Source organism: Macrotis lagotis, chromosome 1, assembly GCF_037893015.1.
Source record: "Macrotis lagotis isolate mMagLag1 chromosome 1, bilby.v1.9.chrom.fasta, whole genome shotgun sequence".
Lineage (NCBI taxonomy): Eukaryota > Metazoa > Chordata > Mammalia > Peramelemorphia > Peramelidae > Macrotis > Macrotis lagotis.
Window position 1 is genome coordinate 573623729 of NC_133658.1, and position 19252 is coordinate 573642980.

General features: G+C 37.7%; 1 protein-coding gene across 2 annotated transcripts in view; it reads left to right on the plus strand.

Annotated features, from left to right (window-relative positions):
* The window catches only part of LOC141507179 (V-set domain-containing T-cell activation inhibitor 1-like), a 106720-nt gene that overhangs the window by 65224 nt on the left and 22244 nt on the right, over window positions 1-19252 (plus strand). The window contains exons 4-5 of one of the 2 annotated variants that reach the window (XM_074214599.1): window positions 883-1167; window positions 5141-6451. In XM_074214599.1, coding sequence (XP_074070700.1) covers window positions 883-1167; window positions 5141-5175 — 320 coding nt within the window. In that variant the 3' untranslated portion in view covers window positions 5176-6451. Of the gene's footprint in view, window positions 1-882; window positions 1168-5140; window positions 6452-19252 lie in introns of those variants that run through there. The other variant, XR_012474097.1, reaches the window with a different exon arrangement.

Genomic DNA, 19252 nt, shown 5'->3' on the forward strand with positions numbered 1-19252 from the left:
CTCTAACCACTGTGACATCTAGCTGCCTCTGAAAAACATTTTTAAAATATTATCACAGTTGATCTTCCTAATGATCTTAGAAGACCGGCAATATTATTATTCTCATTTTAAAAATAAAGACACTGAGGCAGGCAAAGTTTATGTGGCTTGTCCAGGGTCACACAGCTAATGTCTTAGGTCAAATATGAACTCCTCACTTGAGATCTAGTGCTCTATCCACTTTACCATCTGGCCACTTATATTAGTGGGTCAACCTTGGAGTTAGAAAGGTCTGCCTCTGATACATACTAGTTGCATGACCACATGGTAAAATCAGGTCTCTAAGACTAAAAGACTATTTACATATCCATCAGTGGAGGCAATTGTTTAGAGAACTCTCAGATGAGCAAACTCCTCCTGGTGATGGCAAGTTGTCACCTTATTTGCAACTTCATTGTCTTATGGAGTTGCCTAAATCACTGAAGGGTTAGGTGACTTACCTAGGGATATGCAATCAGCATATTTCAGAGATAAGACTTGAAGATGAGTCCTCTTTTAGTGTGACTATCTACTTTCTATATCAGGATCCCTCTCCTTCCCTGTAGGGCTTGTAATGAAATCAAGATCTAGACAAAAAAAAAATCAATAGGTAAGAAGATAGGTAGATAGATAATAGAAAAAAAAAAGAAAGATTCAGTGTGTTTACAAAGCATCTTTACCAGATCTATAGTTTTTTCCATTATGTTTCTGCTCCCAAGAAACCATTGTTTGATCTCAGGGCACAAGGGGTTAACATGAGAAGTCTGGCCAAGATTCCTTCTTAACCTCTGAGACTCCCAGGGCAGTTATTGCTGGGGCTTAAATCAGAAGGCTACTAATTGTTTTGTTATTTTTTATAATTAGATTCTGAGGAGCCCCAGGTGCAATTCAAGCAAATTGATGATGAAACTGTGGCCACCTGCGTCTCCACAGGCTGGTACTACCTGCCAAATGTGACTTGGCTGGACCGAGGAGAGAGGGATTTGTCCAATTACAGCACTGTGGAGATCCTGGAGGAGCAGATGAATGGTGCATACAGAGTGTTTTCTGTCTTGAAATACCCTGTCAAACTCTATGAGAAATACGTTTGTCGAATAATAGAGACGGATGTGAACTTTCAACCATATAGGACAATCCGCAAGTACCCCAGTAAGTAGAATTGTCCTTTTTATAGAAGCAATTGGTGACTCACTATTAAAACAAATTATCATTAATCACAACTTACTGAATATTTCTGTTGGGAATCCCTCACTACATAGCTTGTAGGAAAGGAAAGTGAGTACTTTAAGAAGCAAGGAGAAAATATTTGTTATATGAGGAAAATGGAAGATGGTGGAATAAGGAATGAAGGTGGAATTTTTCTGAATATTCCTGATATATTTAGTCAGGCATGTTGCCCATTATGTACTAAATGCTTAATAATTTACAGACCAGATTGTAAATAAATCCAAGTTGTACTGGCCTGGGGGTAGGGGTCACCTATTCATGTTCTTAGTAAATTTGTTCATTCAGCAATCATTTATTAAGTCCCTACTATGTGTCAGACCTTATTGTAGATGCTGGGGGTACAAAAGCAAAATGAAAAATAAGTCTTTCCCTCAAAAGGCTTACATTCTACTGGAAGCATACAACATTCACACAGATAAATAAATAAGTGCATGCAAATTTGATCACCACTGGTATTCTTGATAGCATTGTTCTCATGGTGTTCAATGGAAGCCTAAAGTATTGTTGTTGTTATTGAGTCATTTTAGTTGGGTTTGACTCTTTAAGACTCTGGGGTTTTCTTGGCAAAGATACTGGAGTGGTTTGCCATTTCCTTCTCCAGTTCACTTTACAGTTAAAGAAACTGAGGCAAAGTTAAGTGACTTATCCAGGGTCACATAACGAGTAAGTGTCTGAGAACAAATTTGAACTCAGGAAAATGAGTTTTTTCTTACTCCAGACCCTTTTACATTGAGTCACTTAGCTGCCCTAAAGTGTTATTAGACATTTGTTTTAATTCTTTAAAGGGTGATACATATTTATGCACCCTTCCCCAATATTTTCTAGGATTTTAATTTTTTAAATTAAGGGGAAAAATCAGTAGACATTTGGGAAAATTTTGAAAGAATTAATTTTGTTACCTTAGTCGCTGAAGACAAAAATCTAGTATCATTTTATAACAAGACCTGTCTGTACTAAAGCCCCCAACCCCCCATGTCTCATTGTGTCCTGAGAGTGACCCTGGTTTCACAGAGATTTATGCTAGTGAGACTAATTCTGGCAGTTGTGACCAGCTAGAAAACCTACAAGTAAGGGTTTGATGATGGACAGAATACTTAACATTTAAAGACCTGACCAGTTAAGAGACAGAGGTTATATCAGTGACTTTTTAAAATATAGAAATTCTTAGGGACTATCTCCTTAGACATCAAAATCTACATCAGTGGAGAGAGTTCCTACCCTTGCAGAATCACAGATCTTTGTAGAACTGAAATCATGTAATAAATATGTACTAAGTCCTGATAGAGATACAAAGTTTGGATGAAGTATTGCCCTTGTCCTCAGGAAGTTTACATTCAACTCAGACAATAATATTGCATAATGTGTTACTGTATAATATAATGAATGAAAAATCCCTGAGAGACAGACTTTCTGACCTCCATTTTCCCTTGAATCCTCTGAGACAAGAGTTTCTGGGTAATTAATAGCCAATTTATTAATTAGGCCATCTATTAATCAACACATTGATGGTCAGTGGTTTCTCTTGGCATCCAAAGCTAAAAAGACATAGAGACCCTGAGAACTTTAAATAACCCTTGAAAGGGAATTGCCTTGACAACTGAAAATCAACCCTGATTGGTGGACTACAAATCTTCAGCTCCTTCTGTTGAGAAGGTGGCTTGATGATGAGATTCAGCTGTCTCCAGCAAAATGGACATAGGAATTTATCTCCATCCAGAGTACTCTTATTGTTTTTCTCATTTAAGAGTTGGGTTTCTCTAAACTCTGGGGGGGGGGGTACAAGGACAGGGGCTCTTCTATTCCCCCTCCTCCCCCACACCCTGCCAAGATGGGGATGCTATTTAAACTCCAAACTGAAGTAAGATCTAGTTGGGTAACATCCCACCTAAGATATAAAAGCCTGTGCCTTGAGGGTTTTCATCAATCAATCATGTCCTTTAGAGACTGACTTTTTACAGGGGCTAGACCTTAAATGAGGAAAAAAAGTAAAGAAAACCTGGATCCCAAATTAATGTCTTTTAATACAATAGTAGTTAATATAATAATCTTTTAATTTAATAGTAAAATAATAATTCATCTCATTAATTATAGTAAGTGCCATATATTAAAAAGTTAAAACACAAAGATCTATGCTAAGTCTGAGGGTGAAGATAGTTCTCTATGCAGAGATTCAGGAAGTCTTCCTGGAGGAGGTGGTAATTGAGTTGAATTGTGAAGGATGGCTTGAAGTATTGACACATAGAAGAATGTATGATTAAATGTATAATATTTGGGAAAATAGAAACAGTGAAATTCCTGATATTTAATATTCATTGTATTGTGACCTCACTGAATTTCAACACACATCTGAGATGTACTGCCTCACTTCTAAAAGAGGCTATGCAGATGGAGGTTCAGGGTGAATGGGGTAGAGTGAGATATAATAAAGTCAAAAGGTGAGAATGCATTTTTGGATTTATTTAAATTTATGTTCATCCTCAGACTATGCTTGATTTCAGTCTCATGGTTGAAATAAAAAGTAAACTGGCAGATGTTCATCTTTTGACAAATTTGCAGGTTGCCATCAATTATTAGTTAGTATGTATACTGGTGCATACCGGATGGGGCAAAAAAGGATTGGTAAGATGTATTATTTTGTTATCACTCCATTAGTTCTGGGCTCTGGTCCAGTATTGGACCAGGGGTGATGTCCTGGTGCATGAAGAACAAAACACAACGTTCCACAACTCCTCAATTGCATTTTTGCTTCACAGTTCACTCCCTTTATTGATTACTTCCAATTTGTCCTGAATATACTTTGTGCAAAGTTGTTTGTATGTCCCCACCCATTAGACTATGAGCTTCTTGAGAACAGGGGAAAATAGGTTTTTTGCCTTTCTTTAGATCCCTGATACTTAATAGGTGCTTCACAAACTGCTTGTTGACTGTCAACCTCTCAAACTCATACTTTTCACTTTTATGCATTTATGCAGTTCCAATTGCTAGGAAGTTTTCCTTATATTAAATTTAAATTTGCCTTGTTGCCATTCCTACTTATTGTTCTTAGTTTTATATTCTGAGATCGAGGAAACAAATTCTAATCAGTCTCCCCCCCCCCATATATGACAATGTATACCCTAAATCTTCTTTCTAAGTTAAACCTCTCAAGTTCTTTCAACTAATTTTCATATGACAGTGATTTTGAGGTCCTTCCCAATCCTTGTTATTTTTTTCTGGATTCTGTCCAATTTCTCAATGTCCTTTTTAACATTTGAAACTGAACATAGTATTTCAGGTATGTTCTGATCAGGGCAAAATGTCCTCAGACAATTACTGCACTGGTACTCTACTTTGTGTCTTTCTTCAAGAACCGAATATTGCATTAGTTTCTTTGGTTGTCATGTTACGATGGATCACTCATACCAAACTTGTAGTCCGATAAAGCCCAGACCATTTCTAGCCCTATCTTTCCAGTTATGCCCTGTCCTTTCTCAAGGGAGCGGGGGGGAGAGTCATTTTTAGGTCATTTACTCTCTTGTTGGCATAACTTTTCACATAAAGATAATGGCTAAAATAATCTTGATCTTATTACTTGCCTTTCTACCATCTGCTAATTTGTTGATATCAATCATTGATTTGTCACTAAGTCAATGGTTCTTCAGTTTCCACTGTTTTTTCTTTCCTCTTTACTACACTTCCCCCTACCTAATTCAGGGAAAATCTTGCTTTACAAATTCAATAGGACCATCTTAAAAAGAATTGGGATCCACACTATACAGTGTCTATTAAAAAAACCCCTCCAGTTTTTACTCTTATAATTTTTCTATCTAATCTCCAGGGACCTATTCAAATGAAAGGCAGGGATGGCCTATAATACCAAACTCCTTTTCCCTAAGTTTTTTTTTTCCTTTTCCAGGAAGAAAGTTTCATCCAATGTATGATTACTATTAGCAACCTGAAGAAAGCTAACCAAGGATCACAACCCTACCTGACAGTCAATCTGGATTCCTTTTCTCAGAGGCAACATCCTTTTCTCTACTGACTTGGCTCTCCAACTCTCTTCTCTTCCTTACCAACTGCCGTCCTACTGCTCCAGTCTCTTGATGCATCACTGTCTACTCCTACTACAACTATTATTATAATTATAATTTTTTGGCAAGGTAATCAGGTAATTTGCCCCTAGTCACACAGCTAGCTTACTAGCTTGGTCAAGAGTCTGAAACTATATTTGAACTCAGTTTCTCCTGACTCCAGGGTGGGTCTATCCAATTGCACCACCAGACTGCCTCACTCCAACTGTTTTTAAAGAGGGACGGTAATCCATATTTCACATCACTCACAGGATTGCTCTTTGGCAACTATCTTGTGCCCTTCTCTCAATCTCCGCCTCCACTTTCCAAGTCCCCTTTATGTATGTCTTTCCCCATTAAAATGCAAGTTCTTCAAGGGCAGAAATTATTTTGTTTACTGGTTTCAGAAACGCTTAACACAGTGTCTAGCACAAATTCTCTATTTGTCTACCTACCTGTGGGATAGTTAGGTGATACATTGGATAGAATACCAGACCTCAAGTCAGGAAGACACATCTTTGTGTGTTCAAATCAAGCCTCAGAAACTTAACTATCTGTGTGATCCTGGGCCAGTTACTTGATCCTCTTTACCTCAGTTTCCTCATCTGCAAAATGAACTGGAGAAGAAAATGGTAAAACTACTCCATTATCTTTGCCAAGAAAATTCCAAATGGAGTCACAAAGAATCAGGCACAACTGAACAACTGTGTACTTATCTATCAATCAATCTACCCATCAATAAATCTATCTAATCTAATTTTTAGATACTCTGTCATACAAAGAAGTGAACTGGAAACAAACAATTTTCAGACGTCTTGTTTCATTATTTGGTGCCTGTTGGGACTCTCTGTTTCTGCATTAAGATATGAGACACATCTCAGTCTTTCTCCTTACCTATATATGTAATACCCCAAGTAAAGTTTAAAATTCTTAAGTAGAAAGAAATTGAATAATTAAAAGTATGGGGAGTGATCTGTCAATTTTGCATGTGTTTCTTTTATGTGTGTGCTTCTTTGGCTGTGCATTTAAAGCTGTCTAATCTAGTGAAGAGATGCCTTGGTTTGAAATTAGCTATTGGGGTTTGAAATTAGTGGCTCCTTGACCAAATAATCTCAGACAGGTCACTTAATTTCCCTGGGCCTGAGTGTTTGCCTCCATAAAATAAGGAATATGGACTAGATGAACCCCAAGACCTCTTTTTGCTATAAATCTTTATGAATGGTGCTGGAATCTTTTGAAGATTATAAAGAGGCATTATGGAAGAAGAATCACTTCCCTAAGATCATATATTTAGAGGTCTTAAAAATCATAGAGGTAAACTTCCTCATTTTATCAGTAAGGAAACTGAGGCCCAGAGAGGTTGAGTGATTTGGTTAGAATCACCCAGTTAGTAAAGATCGGAGATGGATTTGAACTCAAGTCTTACTGACTCCAAGGATAGCTTTCCGTTACAACACATTCTCTTTCAACTACAAAAAACTAAGTAGCTTACTTGGCTAAAATTCACCCCTTTAAAATTTTTTTCTACCGGTTTAAAATTTCATTTCCCAAAATTCTCTTGACTCCTAGTCTTGTTCTGCCCTTTCTTTCACTATCCCTCAAGTTCGCATTTATATGTAGACTACTACTAACCATCTCATTTTTCTTTCATCCCATAGGGAAGGATGCACATGCTCTATATATATGTATATATATATATATATATATATATATATATATATATATATATATATTTATGTCCATTATCTATCTACCTATTGGGCAGCTAGATGGTACACTGTATAGAGTGTTAGTCAAAAAAATTCATCTTCCTGAGTTCAAATCTAACCATAGACACCTACTAGTTGTGTGATCCTGTGCCAGTCACTTAACTGCCTCGGTTTCCTCATCTGTAAAATGTATCCATCTATCTGATACTGTGCCAGTCACTTAACTGCCTCAGTTTCCTCATCTGTAAAATGTATCCATCTATCTATCTTAGTGGTAAAGCCAGGAGGAGGCAAATAGAAGTTGTAGGGGAAGAGAAAAGATGAGAAATGGTAATGAAAGGTCATCATGGATATAGGGACTCTCTATGTCTTTTTTGTTTTACTGCCCCCATTCTTTGTGTAGTCATTACATGCGAGAAGTTCTTAATATCTTTTGACTGCAAGAAGTAAATAATTTAATATTAATTTAGCAAATGCTCTATATTTCAATGTCTATCTATATTGATCACTAGAACTACAAATCTATCTAATCTTTCCATACCCAACTTGACTATAATACAGGAACTTCTCATATTCAGTGAACTCAAGTGACAATATTGCTACTGATTAAATATATACCACACATTTTCTATTTCTGTAGAGGACAAAAAAGAAAAATCAGGAAACAAGCTTCATGGAGTAAATGATTTCTAAGATTCTTTCCAGCTCAAACATTTTCTGACTGGGAAACAAAGATTCATGTAGCTAGACAGATGTTTGACTTGCCACATTCCTGAGGTCAGTCTTATTCAGCCAAACCTCTGGGATGGGGGAGGGGGGAGAAGTCTGGGAAGGAGATTTGAGGCTAATCTAGGCCAACTGATCTTATTTGAGGAAATTAACTTATTCCTGAAGTGACTTTCTGCAGTTCATATGTCCAGAAGTGACCCTTACACCTATCTCCCTCACAGCCTATCTGGGGAGATTGGATTGATTTAGCAGTTTATTGTTCAGAGGAGCTTGGTGCTGAAAATCAAACTGGACCCACATAACTTCCCTTAAAGAAACCAGAACCCTTACTGGATCCTGGAGTTAGTCCAAGCTCACCAAGGTCCTACTCCACAGCAATTGTTTTCTTTGGAAAAGGTTGCTGTTTTAGGTTTCTGTTCCCAGAACAGTAAAGCAAATGTCTCTTTCCCAAAGAAGCATTTTCTTTTTCTCTGGAAAGAAAAATAAATAGAAGTCAAAATGAAACTAGTGAGAGACTGTGGAAAGAAGGCAGGTTTGGGGAATGCTTTGGGGAATTCACTGCCCCCCCCCACTTCTTTGAATTATCCTTTCAATTCTGAATGAAGAAAAAAATTGAGGTCAAGGGAAAGTAAATTAAGGGGAAAAGAATGAAACTTCACACATGAGCAGCACATCTTGTCTTTTGTCCTGGTCATCCTCCATACCAGAATGTACTCCCTCCTCTCCTTCATCTCTTGGAATCCCCAATTTTTCTTAAGGCTCAGCTCAAAGACCACATTTACTATGGAGGCTTTTCTGATCCCTCAAGTGCTCTACCCAAGTCACCTTGTATCCCATGGATTCAAAGATCTAGAGTTGGAAAGGATCTTAGCTGCCATTAAGTTCAGCCCCCCATTTTACAGACTGGTAACTGAGGCACAGAAAGCTGAATTGTTTTGCCCCTGTATCCCCAGTATCCAGGACACTATCTGGCCCATAGAAGATGCTTAATGACTACTTATTGATTTATAACCCAAGTACTAAGTGAGATTTGAACCTGGGTCTTCCTGACTCTAAACTTAGTTCTCAATTCATTATATCAGACTGACTTTCATATATTTTAAAAAAATCTATTTTGTATGTACTCATTTTGCTTGATACCACCTCACCTCTCTCTTCTTATTATCACCAATATAAACTTCTAAAGGGCAGATGCTGTTGTTACTCTTAGCTTTGTATCCTTAGTGCCTCACACAAGGTCTGGGACTTAACAAAGTGACAAGTGACATCATAATCAATCCTTGTCTCAAATCTAATTTCTTGGAGATATAAAGAAGTCCCTGAATTTTAACTTAACTACTCTTTTTAAAAAAATTTAAAATATTTTATCTGTTTATTTATTTTTCTAACTACATACATTTTTCAACATTCATCCATTTGCAAGTTTATGAGTTCCACATTTTTCTACCATCCTCTCTTCTCAGATTACAGCAAGTAATCTAATATAGGTCATACATGTATAATTATGTTAAAACATATATCCATATTAATCATGTTGTAAAAGAGGACTCAAACCCCAAAGGGAAAAAACATGAGAGGGCAAAAACCCATAATTCATAAAACAAACTTTAAAAATTGGAAATAGTATGTTTTGGTCTGCATTCAGATTCTATAGTTCATTCTCTGGATGTAGATGGTATTTTCCATCACAAGGCCTTTAGAATTGTCTTTGATTATTGTACTGTTGAGAGTAAGCCTATCATAATTGATCATCACACAAGATTATTGTTAGTGTGTGAAATGTTCTTTTTGTTCTACTCACTTCACTCAGCATCAGTTCATTCAAGTCTTTCCAGGATTTTCTGAAGTCCCATACCTCAAGATTTCTCTCTCTCTTTTTAAAAAATATTATTTTATTTTTCCAATTACATGCAAAGGTAGTTTTCAACATTTGTTCATTTGCAAGTTTCTGAGTTCCACATTTTTCTACCACTCTCCCTTCCCTTCCTCCCTCTTCCCATTGGTGGCAAACAATCTGGAAAAAGTTGTACATGCACGAATTTCCATATTAGTCATGTTATGAAAAAGAAATTAGAACTAAGGGGAGAAAAACCATGAGAAAGAGAAAAAACAGCCCATTCATATTTACTTACTCTTTATTTCCCCCCCCCATGCTATCTTTACCCATTTTTATTTTTCTCTTTCCTTTCCCCTTATCTTTCCTACAAATGTTTTGCTTCTGATTGCTGCTTCTCCACCAGTCCTTCCTTTCCCTTTCCTTCTTCCTTTTCCCTTTTACTTTAGTTTTTAACTTTTATTTTAACTTTACTTTTCCTCTCACCCTCACTTTTATCAACCCCTTATTCCTCTTTCTTTCCCCTTCCCTATAGGCTAGGATAACATTTTAAACCCAATTGGAATTATATTATCTTTCTTTGGATTAAATCTGTTGAGAGTAAGATCCACTCAGGACTCATACACTTCCTTCTTTTCCTCTACTATAATAGATCTTTATACCTCTTCATGAGGAGTTATTTATTTTCTAAAGCCTTGCCTGCTCCTAGTATAATCCTTCTTTTTATGTCTTGATTGTATTAAAACCTGTCTTGTACCCACTACCTCTATCAAGACATACTCCTTTTATGTCTTGATAGAAGTATAATTCCCAAGGGCTGATTGATTGATTGATAAGCAACAATATTTCATAGTTCCTTCATATCTATAACATCTGTCCAAATATACTTTCCCTAATTGTCCCATTAGAAATAGTTTTCAAAAACCATAAACATCATAAGATTATAATCAATTTATATCACACCCTTTTCCCAAGTACCCTCTGTAGAAATACAATTCTCATGAGCTAAAGTATCATGTAAAGCAAAAATCATTCAAGAGCTAAAAATTTAATCAGATAAGTCAATTTAAATTCATTCCCTTTGTCTAAATATGTTGCTTTCAATTGTCCTAAGAGAAATACTGTTCTCAAGCATTAACTAACATTCCCCTTCCCTCCTTCACCTATCCTTTTTCATATCCCCCGAGTCTTGTATTTAAAGATTGAACTTTCTGTTCTGTTCTGGTCTTTTTATCTGGTAGGTTTGAGAGTCTTCTATTTTGTTAAAGTGTGATTTCTTACTCTAAAATTTTCAGGGTATTAATTCTTGGTGGTAATGCAAGCTCCTTTCCCTCCAGAATATCATATTCTAGGCCCTCCAATTCTTTAATATTGAAGCTGGTAGACCCTATGTAATCCTAACTGTGATTCTCTGGTATTAAAATTGCTTCTTTGTGTCTGCTTGCAGTATTTTCTCCTTCAGCAGGAAATTCTGAAATTTGGCTACGATATTCCTTGAAGTTTTTATTTTGGGATCTCATTCTGGTGATTGATGGATTCTTTCAAGGACTTTTACCTTCTTGTTCCAGGATATTAGGGCAATTTTTCTACATGATATTATACAGGCTCTTTTTCTGATGATGGCCTTATAATAGACCAATAATTTATAAATAATCTCTCCTGGATCTCTTTTCTAGGTTGATAGCTTTTCCTAAGAGCTGCTTTACATTTTTTCTATTTTTTCCATCCTGTTAGTATTATTTGATGGAAACTTGGTGTCTTACAGAGTTATTCAATTTTATTTGTCCAGTTCTAGGTTTTAAGGTTTTATTTTCAGTTAGCTTTTGTGTTTCCTTTTCCATTTGGTCAATTCTATTTTAAAAATTGTTTTCTTCTGTTAATTTTTCATAATTCCCCAGTATGACTCTCATTTTTTCCCCCTCCATTTTTCTTCTTCCTCTCCTTGGTTTTTAAATCCTTTTTTGAGCTCTTCTAAGAGGTCTTTTTGGAATTGAGACCAATTCACCAGTTATTAGAGGCTCCACATCTAGGCATTTTGTTACTGTTTTCCTCTTCTGAGATAGCAGCTTTATCTCCCCAATCAGAATAGTAATGGTAAATGGGTAGCACTTTTTCTGTTTTTCTGGTCATTTTGTCAGTTGAGTTCTATTCCTATGTATAGGGTACTGAGTTCCAATCTTTTTTTGCTGGGGGGGGGGGGTTGGAGTTCTGGTTCCTGACTTTTCTGGTATTCCCAATTTGATCCCTATACTAGAGTATCCCAGGGCTCAAAAACCTTCTTCTCTGAGCTAGAGTTGACACGCTCACTGCTGGCAGAGCTATCCTGGAATCTTATCTGTGCTATGGCCAAAAGCCTCTTGCTGGCTTCCCAGCTCTCCTGCCTACACTGGATTATATTTCTTAATTGCCCATGAAGAAAATGTTTTCCTGGAGTTTATCCAAGAAATCTCTCTAAACAAGTTGTGTTACTGGGTTTTTTTTTTTGGGGGGGGGGTTGGTTCTGCCATTTTAGGATCCCTTTAGAGGCTTCATTCAAAATTGTTTTGGGAAAAGCTCCTTGAGCTTCATAGCTTTGTGCCACATCTTGGCCCTGCTCCTTTAAGTAACTATAATGAATATCATAGTATTTTGAAATGATTCCTGGAATAGCTGCAAGTCTTAATGGAAATTATACAAAATTCCATTGACACTAGAATGGTCTACAAAGTGAAGGAAGCATGGAACACCAGCCTAGAATCCCATAACTAGGGTATGATGGGTAAAACTTTTCCCCAGATCATGAACATTTTGAGGGCACTAGTACTTTGCATGGCAGAAAAGAAATGTCTAGCACTTTGTGACAAAGGCTGTGTAAAGGTACAGAGATAGAGATAGGGAGTCATATTTGAGAAACAGCAAGAAAGTCAGTTTGACTAGAACTTGGTAAATGAAGCTAGGTGGCACAGTGGATAGAGCATCGACTGGAATCAGGAGGACCTGAGTTCAAATCTGGCCTAAGATACTTAATAATTTCCTAGCTGTGTGACCTTGGGCAAATCACTTAATCCAAACCACTTAATCCTTGCAAAAAAAATGAAATTCGATGAATAGAAATAATAATATTGGAAAGTTAGGTTGGCATTAGGTTATGAAAAAACTAAAAGATAAGCATTGGAAAACAGCAGCCCAAAATATCCTCAATCTTGGAACAGGGCCAGGGAACAGAGTTCAATTTTATCATAAAATTCAAAGTCAAAAATAGACTGAAAAATGAGCAAAAAATAAACAAAGAAGGAAAGAAACTAAGTTGTTTTTTAGTTGTGCCTGACTTTTTGTGACCCCCATTTGGAATTTTCTTGGCAAAGGTACTGGAGTGGTTTGACTTTTTCTTCTCCAACTCATTTTTTTAAAGGAAAAAACAAAATAAAAAAGTTTTAATAAGTAAAAATTTGGTCTACATTCAGACTTCATTTTTCTTTCTCTAGATGTGAATGGTATTTTCTTGAAAATGATCACTGAGAAGAGCTAAGTCTATCATAGTAGATGCCACAGAATGTTCAAAATGTTCTGGTTCTGCTCACTTCACTCAACATCAGTTCATATAAGTGTCTCCAGGTTTTCTGAAATCTGCCGGCTCATGAGTTCTTTTGTACAAATGTTTTTTTTTACATTAATAATATATTCTTGTTTACAAGTAAACAAAATACCCACCCCCCATGAATATAGATAGACTTGCTTGGGCGAAAAAAGTAAAGGGGAGAGAAAAAAATTAAAATTAAAAAAAATAATAGTAATAATTGTAGGTATAGCCAGGTGGCGCAATGGACGAAGCACCAGCCCTGGAGCCACGAGCACCTGAGCCCATATCCAGCCTCATAAACCCAACAAATCACCCAGCCGTGTGACATGCAAGCCACCCGATCCCCACTGCCCTGCAAAAACCAAAAAGAAGAAAAAAAGAAAAAACCCAAAATAAAATAAAATAGCAATAATAGTAGGGGTGGCTGGGTGGCAGACAGAGAATTGGCCCTTGAGCCAGGAGCACCTGGGTCCAAATCTGGCCCCAGACACCCAAAGATCCCCCTGCTATGTGGCCTCAGGCAGGCCACCCAACCCCACTTGCCCTGCACCCTCCCCCAAATAATAATAACAAAAAATGTGCTTCAGTCTTTGTTCCAACACCAACAACTCTGTCAGGTGGATCACATTCTTTATGATAAGCCCATCACAAAAGTTACTTCCATATTTTTCCAACGTTGCCATTGCTGATCGCAACTCCCTCCTTTCTTATTTCTCTACTACCATGTACTATATTTTCTCTCTCCTTTCACTCTGACTCTACTGTAGGGTTGCTGAGTGGTGCAGCAGACAGATCCCTGGTCCTGGGGCCAAGAAGCCCTGAGCCCCCCTACCACCCCTTAGGCCCAGAATCCACCTGGCCCTATGGTCCTGAGCAGGCCTTCCAATCCCAGCCCCTTGAAAGAAGTAAAAAAGAAAATGTGTTTTATCTGACCACTCTCCCCCCATGGTCCATCCTCTCCTCCTTTATTCACATCCCTACCCCCTTCCCCCTGCTCCCCCCTCCTTCTTACTCCAGATGTCTATACCCCATTGAGTATATTTGCTGTTTCCTCTCCTAGCCATCTCTGATGAGAGCAAAGGTTCCCTCATTCCCCCTTGCCTCCCCCCTTCCATATCATTGCAATAGCTCATTGTAATAAAAAACAAATCTTATTATGTGAAATATCTTGGACTATTCCCCATCTCATTTTTCTTTCTCCCATTCCATTTCCCTTTTTTTTCCTATTGACTCCATTTTTACACTATAGTTTATCTTCGAATTCAGCTTTCTCCTGTGCTTCAACTATAAAAGCTCCCTCTACCTGTTCTATTAACTGAGAAGGTTCATATGAGTATTATCAGTGTCATTTTTCTATGCAGGAATACATGCAGTTCATCATCATTAAGTCCCTCATATTTCCCCCCTCTCCTCCAATCTCCATGCTTCACCTGAGTCCTGTATCTGAAGATCAAACCTTCTGTTCAGCTCTGGCCATTCCAACAGGAACATTTGAAATTCCCCTGGTTCATTGAAAGTCCATCTTTTTCCCTGGAAGAGGACATTCAGCCTTGCTGGGTAGTTGATTCTTGGCTGCATTCTAAGCTCTTTTGCCTTCCGGTATATTGTATTCCAAGCCCTACGAGCTTCCAATGTAGTTGCTGCTAAGTGCTGTGTGATCCTGACTGTCCTTCTGGCTGCTTGTAATATTTTCTTTGACTTGGGAGTTCTGGAACTTGGCTATAATATTCCTAGGGGTTGGTTTTTTGGGATCTCTTTCTCAGGGGGATCGGTGGAGTCTCTCCATTTCTGTTTTGCCCTCTGCTTCTAGGATATCAGGGCAATTTTCCTGTAGTAATTCTTTGAAAATGATGTCAAGGCTCTTCTCCTGATCATGACTTTCAGGTTCTCTAATAATTTTTAAATTATCTTTCCTAAATCTGTTTTCCATATCAGTTGTTTTTTCAATGAGATATTTCACATTTTCTTCTAATTTTTCATTTTTTTGGTTTTGAAGTATTGATTCCTGATTTCTGGTAAATTCATCAATCTCCCTGAATTCTATTCTTTGTCTGAAGGATTTGTTCTCCTCAGAGAGTTTTCTTATCTCTTTTCCCATCTGGCCAATTTTGCTTTTTAAAGCATTCTATTCCTCAATAACTTTTTGAACTGTTTTATCCATTTGACCTAAGCTGGTTTTTAGCATGCTATTTTCTTCAGCATTTTTTTTTTGGATTTCCTTGACTAAGCTGCTGACTTTATTTTCATGTTTTTCCTGCATCTCTCTCCTTTCTTTTCCCAGTTTTTCTTCCAACTCCCTCATTTGATTTTCAAAGTCTTTTTTGAGCTCTGTCATAGCCTGAGCACAATTTCTGTTTTTCTTGGGAGTCTTTAGATGCAGGAGCTTGTGCTTCCTCATCTTCAGACTGAGTATTTTGATCCTTCTTGGGCTCATTTGCAAAATATTTCTCAATAGTCTTCCTTTTGTTTCTCTGCTTGCTCATTTTCCCAGCCTGGGCCTGTTTTGGGGGTGCTTCCTGAGCTTTTGGAACACTCCCACAAGGATCTCAATGTGTGAGGCTCTGTCCTCCCTCCTGGTCTGTGAATGACCATAAGCACCCCCCTCTGCCACGGGGCTGAGGTGGAGGGGGCCCCTGCTGTTCTATGGGGGGCCTAGACTGCTATCAGGATCTGAATGTGGTCAGAGCCCCAGAGTCCTGTTCCAGGGGCAGAGAACAGAGCTCTACAGTCTCTCTTCACTCCCCTGCCTCAGCTCAATGGGCTCATGCCCTGGGGGCTCCTGCTTACTGGCTCCGCCTGCTTCTGTTTCCTGAATCAGGCCTGGGAAAAGACCAAGCTGCTAGCTGTGTGCCCTGAGGGCTGGGCTCCATGTGCTGTTCTGGCAGAGGTCCCCCGCTGTTCCCCCACTTTGTGCCTGGCTCCCCGGGGTGTAGTTCAGGAGACTCCCCTGCTGCTGTGAGCCGTGGCTCCCAGAGCCCTGGGGCTGCCTCTGGGAGGCTGAAGTTCTTTGGCTCTGGTGGCCACCCCTCTGGCGGGCTGCCCATCCGACTCTGGGGAGCAGAGCCTTTCTGCTCTTTTCCAGGTTACCTTGAGTAGGAGAACTGCCTCACTGGGTCCCTTTGTGGGTTCTGTCTCTCAAAAGTTTAGTTAGAGTCCTTAACTTATGAGTTTTATCAGAGAGCTCCTAAGACTCGATCCCTTCTTGTTGCCATTTTGGCTCCGCCTCCCCAACTCATTTTAAAGATGAGGAAACTGAAGCAAGTAGTGTTAAACTGACCAGCTAATAAATATCTGAGGTTAAATTTGAACTCAGTTCCTTCTCACTACAGATCTGATGTTCTTTCTACTGTGCTACCTAATCCCCAAAAGAGAAATGCTAATTGGACACAGGCCCTGGAAGAGTTAAAGAAAGAAAAACAATGTGGAGGGAAAAGTGATAAAAGAATTGACATTAATGCAAGAAAATTATGAAAAGAAAATTACAGTATGGTAAAAGAGGCACAAAAAGAATGAAGAAAATAGCACCTTAAAAAACAATTGCTGAAGAGAAAACCTTTCCTTAAAATGTAGAACATGGAGGGCACCAAAAATACCCAGATATTCAATGCTTCCTGGTTCATCTTCAGTAATCTTGATGTTTGTCTTGAGACTGGACTTAAATGACTCAAGAAGAAAGAACTAGTATTTTGCTTCTCTATCTCACTGAAATCCAATCAGACTATACCTCACTGGATCCTTTGGAGATCTGTTGCTTGGCCTCCTTTCTGCTAACCCAAACAACGGACTGCCCAAGCACCATTTATTGCAAGAGGAGTCAATGGTATGTGTTTACATTACTTGGATGAAAGGTTTGACATGATTTTACAATCTTTAGCTCCAAAGGTTGATAGTTTGTATAGCAGGGTGGCAACTTAATTTTTACCAAAGTGTTCCATTTCAATGGTCCCCCCCCAAAATGGAAGAGTATATGCTCTTCCAGAAGACTTGATTGAGGTGAACCCTAGAATGATCATGACAGATTTTGCATGTCTCATGGAAAAGGGAATGAAGAAAGTGTAAGACCAAGTAAGGATTTGTAGGCTAAATCACTCAATTTTGATTGCCTCAACACCAGATGTCCTTTTCAAGATCCAAAAAGCATATGGACTGGCTAAGTCATTCCAAAGTTTTAGGAGATGAAACATTAAAACAAAGATATAAGCAGCATAAAGATAAAAAAGTAGAACATGCCAAATGGAAAAGGAGGTACGAAAGCTCAATGAAGAAAATAATTCCTTAAAAAGCAGAATTGATCAAATAGAAAAAAAAGAGATAGAAAAGTTCACTGACTAAAATAAGTCCTTATAAATTATAATAGTGCAAGTAGAAACTAATGACTCCATGAGACATCAAGAAACAATAAACAAAGTCAAAAGAATTAAAAAAAAGAAAATGTGAAATATCTCAAGAGAAAAAACAACTGACCTGGAAAATAGATTAAGGAGAGATAATTTAAAAAAATCATTGGACTCCCTGACTATCATGATCAAAAAAAGAAATTAGATATCATATTTTAAGAAATCAATATTTTGGATTCAGTGAGTAAGATAGAAACTGAAAGAATACAGTGATCATCTCTGGAGAGAGATCCCAAAACAATAACTTCCAGGAATATTATAGTCAAATTCCAGAGCTTCCAAGCCAAAAAAAAAGAAAATATTTCAAGCAGCCAGAAGCAATTCAAATATTGTTGAGCCACAATCAGGATCACACAAGATTTAGCAGCTTCCATTGTAAAGGTACAGAAGGCTTAGAATATGAAATTCCTAAAGGCAAATGAGCTAGGATTAAAGCTAAGAATAACCTACTCAACCAAATTGAATATAATCTTTCAGGGAAAAAATAAATATTTAATGAAATAGAGGACTCTCAAGCATTCCTGATGAAAAGACCAGAGTTGAATAAAAAATTCAACATTCAAACACAAGATTCAAGTGAAGCATAAGGAACTCAATAACGTTAAACTGTTTAGAGTTCCTATTTGGGAAGATAATACAAGCAACTCCTAAGACCTTTAGCATTTTTAAGGCAATTGAAAGACAGAGGACATGAGTGTGAGCTGATCATATTGAAATGATCTCCAAAAAAAAAAATCAATGATGGTGTAAGAAAGAGGGATGCACTGGAAAAGGGGGGTAGGGAGAGGTAGAATGAGGCTATAAAACTGTGCATATCCTTTGACCCAGAAATACCACTTCTAGGTATATATCTTAAATTATCAAAGGAAAGGAGTAAAGGAATATTTATTCTTTTTGTGGTAGCAAAGAATTGGAAATGAAGGGAATACTCATCATTTGGGGAATGGCTCAACAATTGTGGCTTATGATTGTGATGAACTACTGTGCTTTAATAAATGACAATGGAAGGGGAGCATAGCTTTAGAGAAACATGGTAAGACCAATATGTACTGATACAAAGTGAAATGAGAAGAACTGGGAGATCATTGAACACAGTAACAGCAATATTGTAATGATGATCCAACTGTGGAAGTCTTGACCACCTTGATCAGTAAAATGATTCAAGACAATTCCAAATGTCTCATGATGAAAAAAATGATATCACTTTTCAGAAAGAGAAGTGAACTCTTTTCTTGATTTTTTTGTGAAAAGCATAATATGGATAAATGTTTTATATAATATCATATGTATGATTGATTTCATAATCCTTGCCTTCTCAGGGTGTGTGGAAAAGGGGAGAGATTCAGAACTCAAAATTGAAAGAGAAAAGAATATTTAAAAAGAAGTGAATTAGAATGGGGAAGGGGGAATCTAAGCATAGACCTTTGTAGTTGATTTTAGAGGTAATAGGGAACCATTAGAGTTTACTGAACAGAAAACTGACATGGCCAAACCTGTGCTTAGAAAAATAATTATGACCACTGTGTGGAAGATGGATTATATGGGGAAATATAAGGTCAGAAAGCCAATGAAGTGGCAGTAGGGCCAGGGAGAAGTGATGAGAGCTTGAAGTAGGGTGGTAATGTCCAACTAGAGAGGAGATATGAGATTTGTGGAGGTAAAAGCAGCACAATATGAACTTTAATTTGAAATCTGGGATTAGAAGGGCAAATGAGTTTTTATTTGGTCAT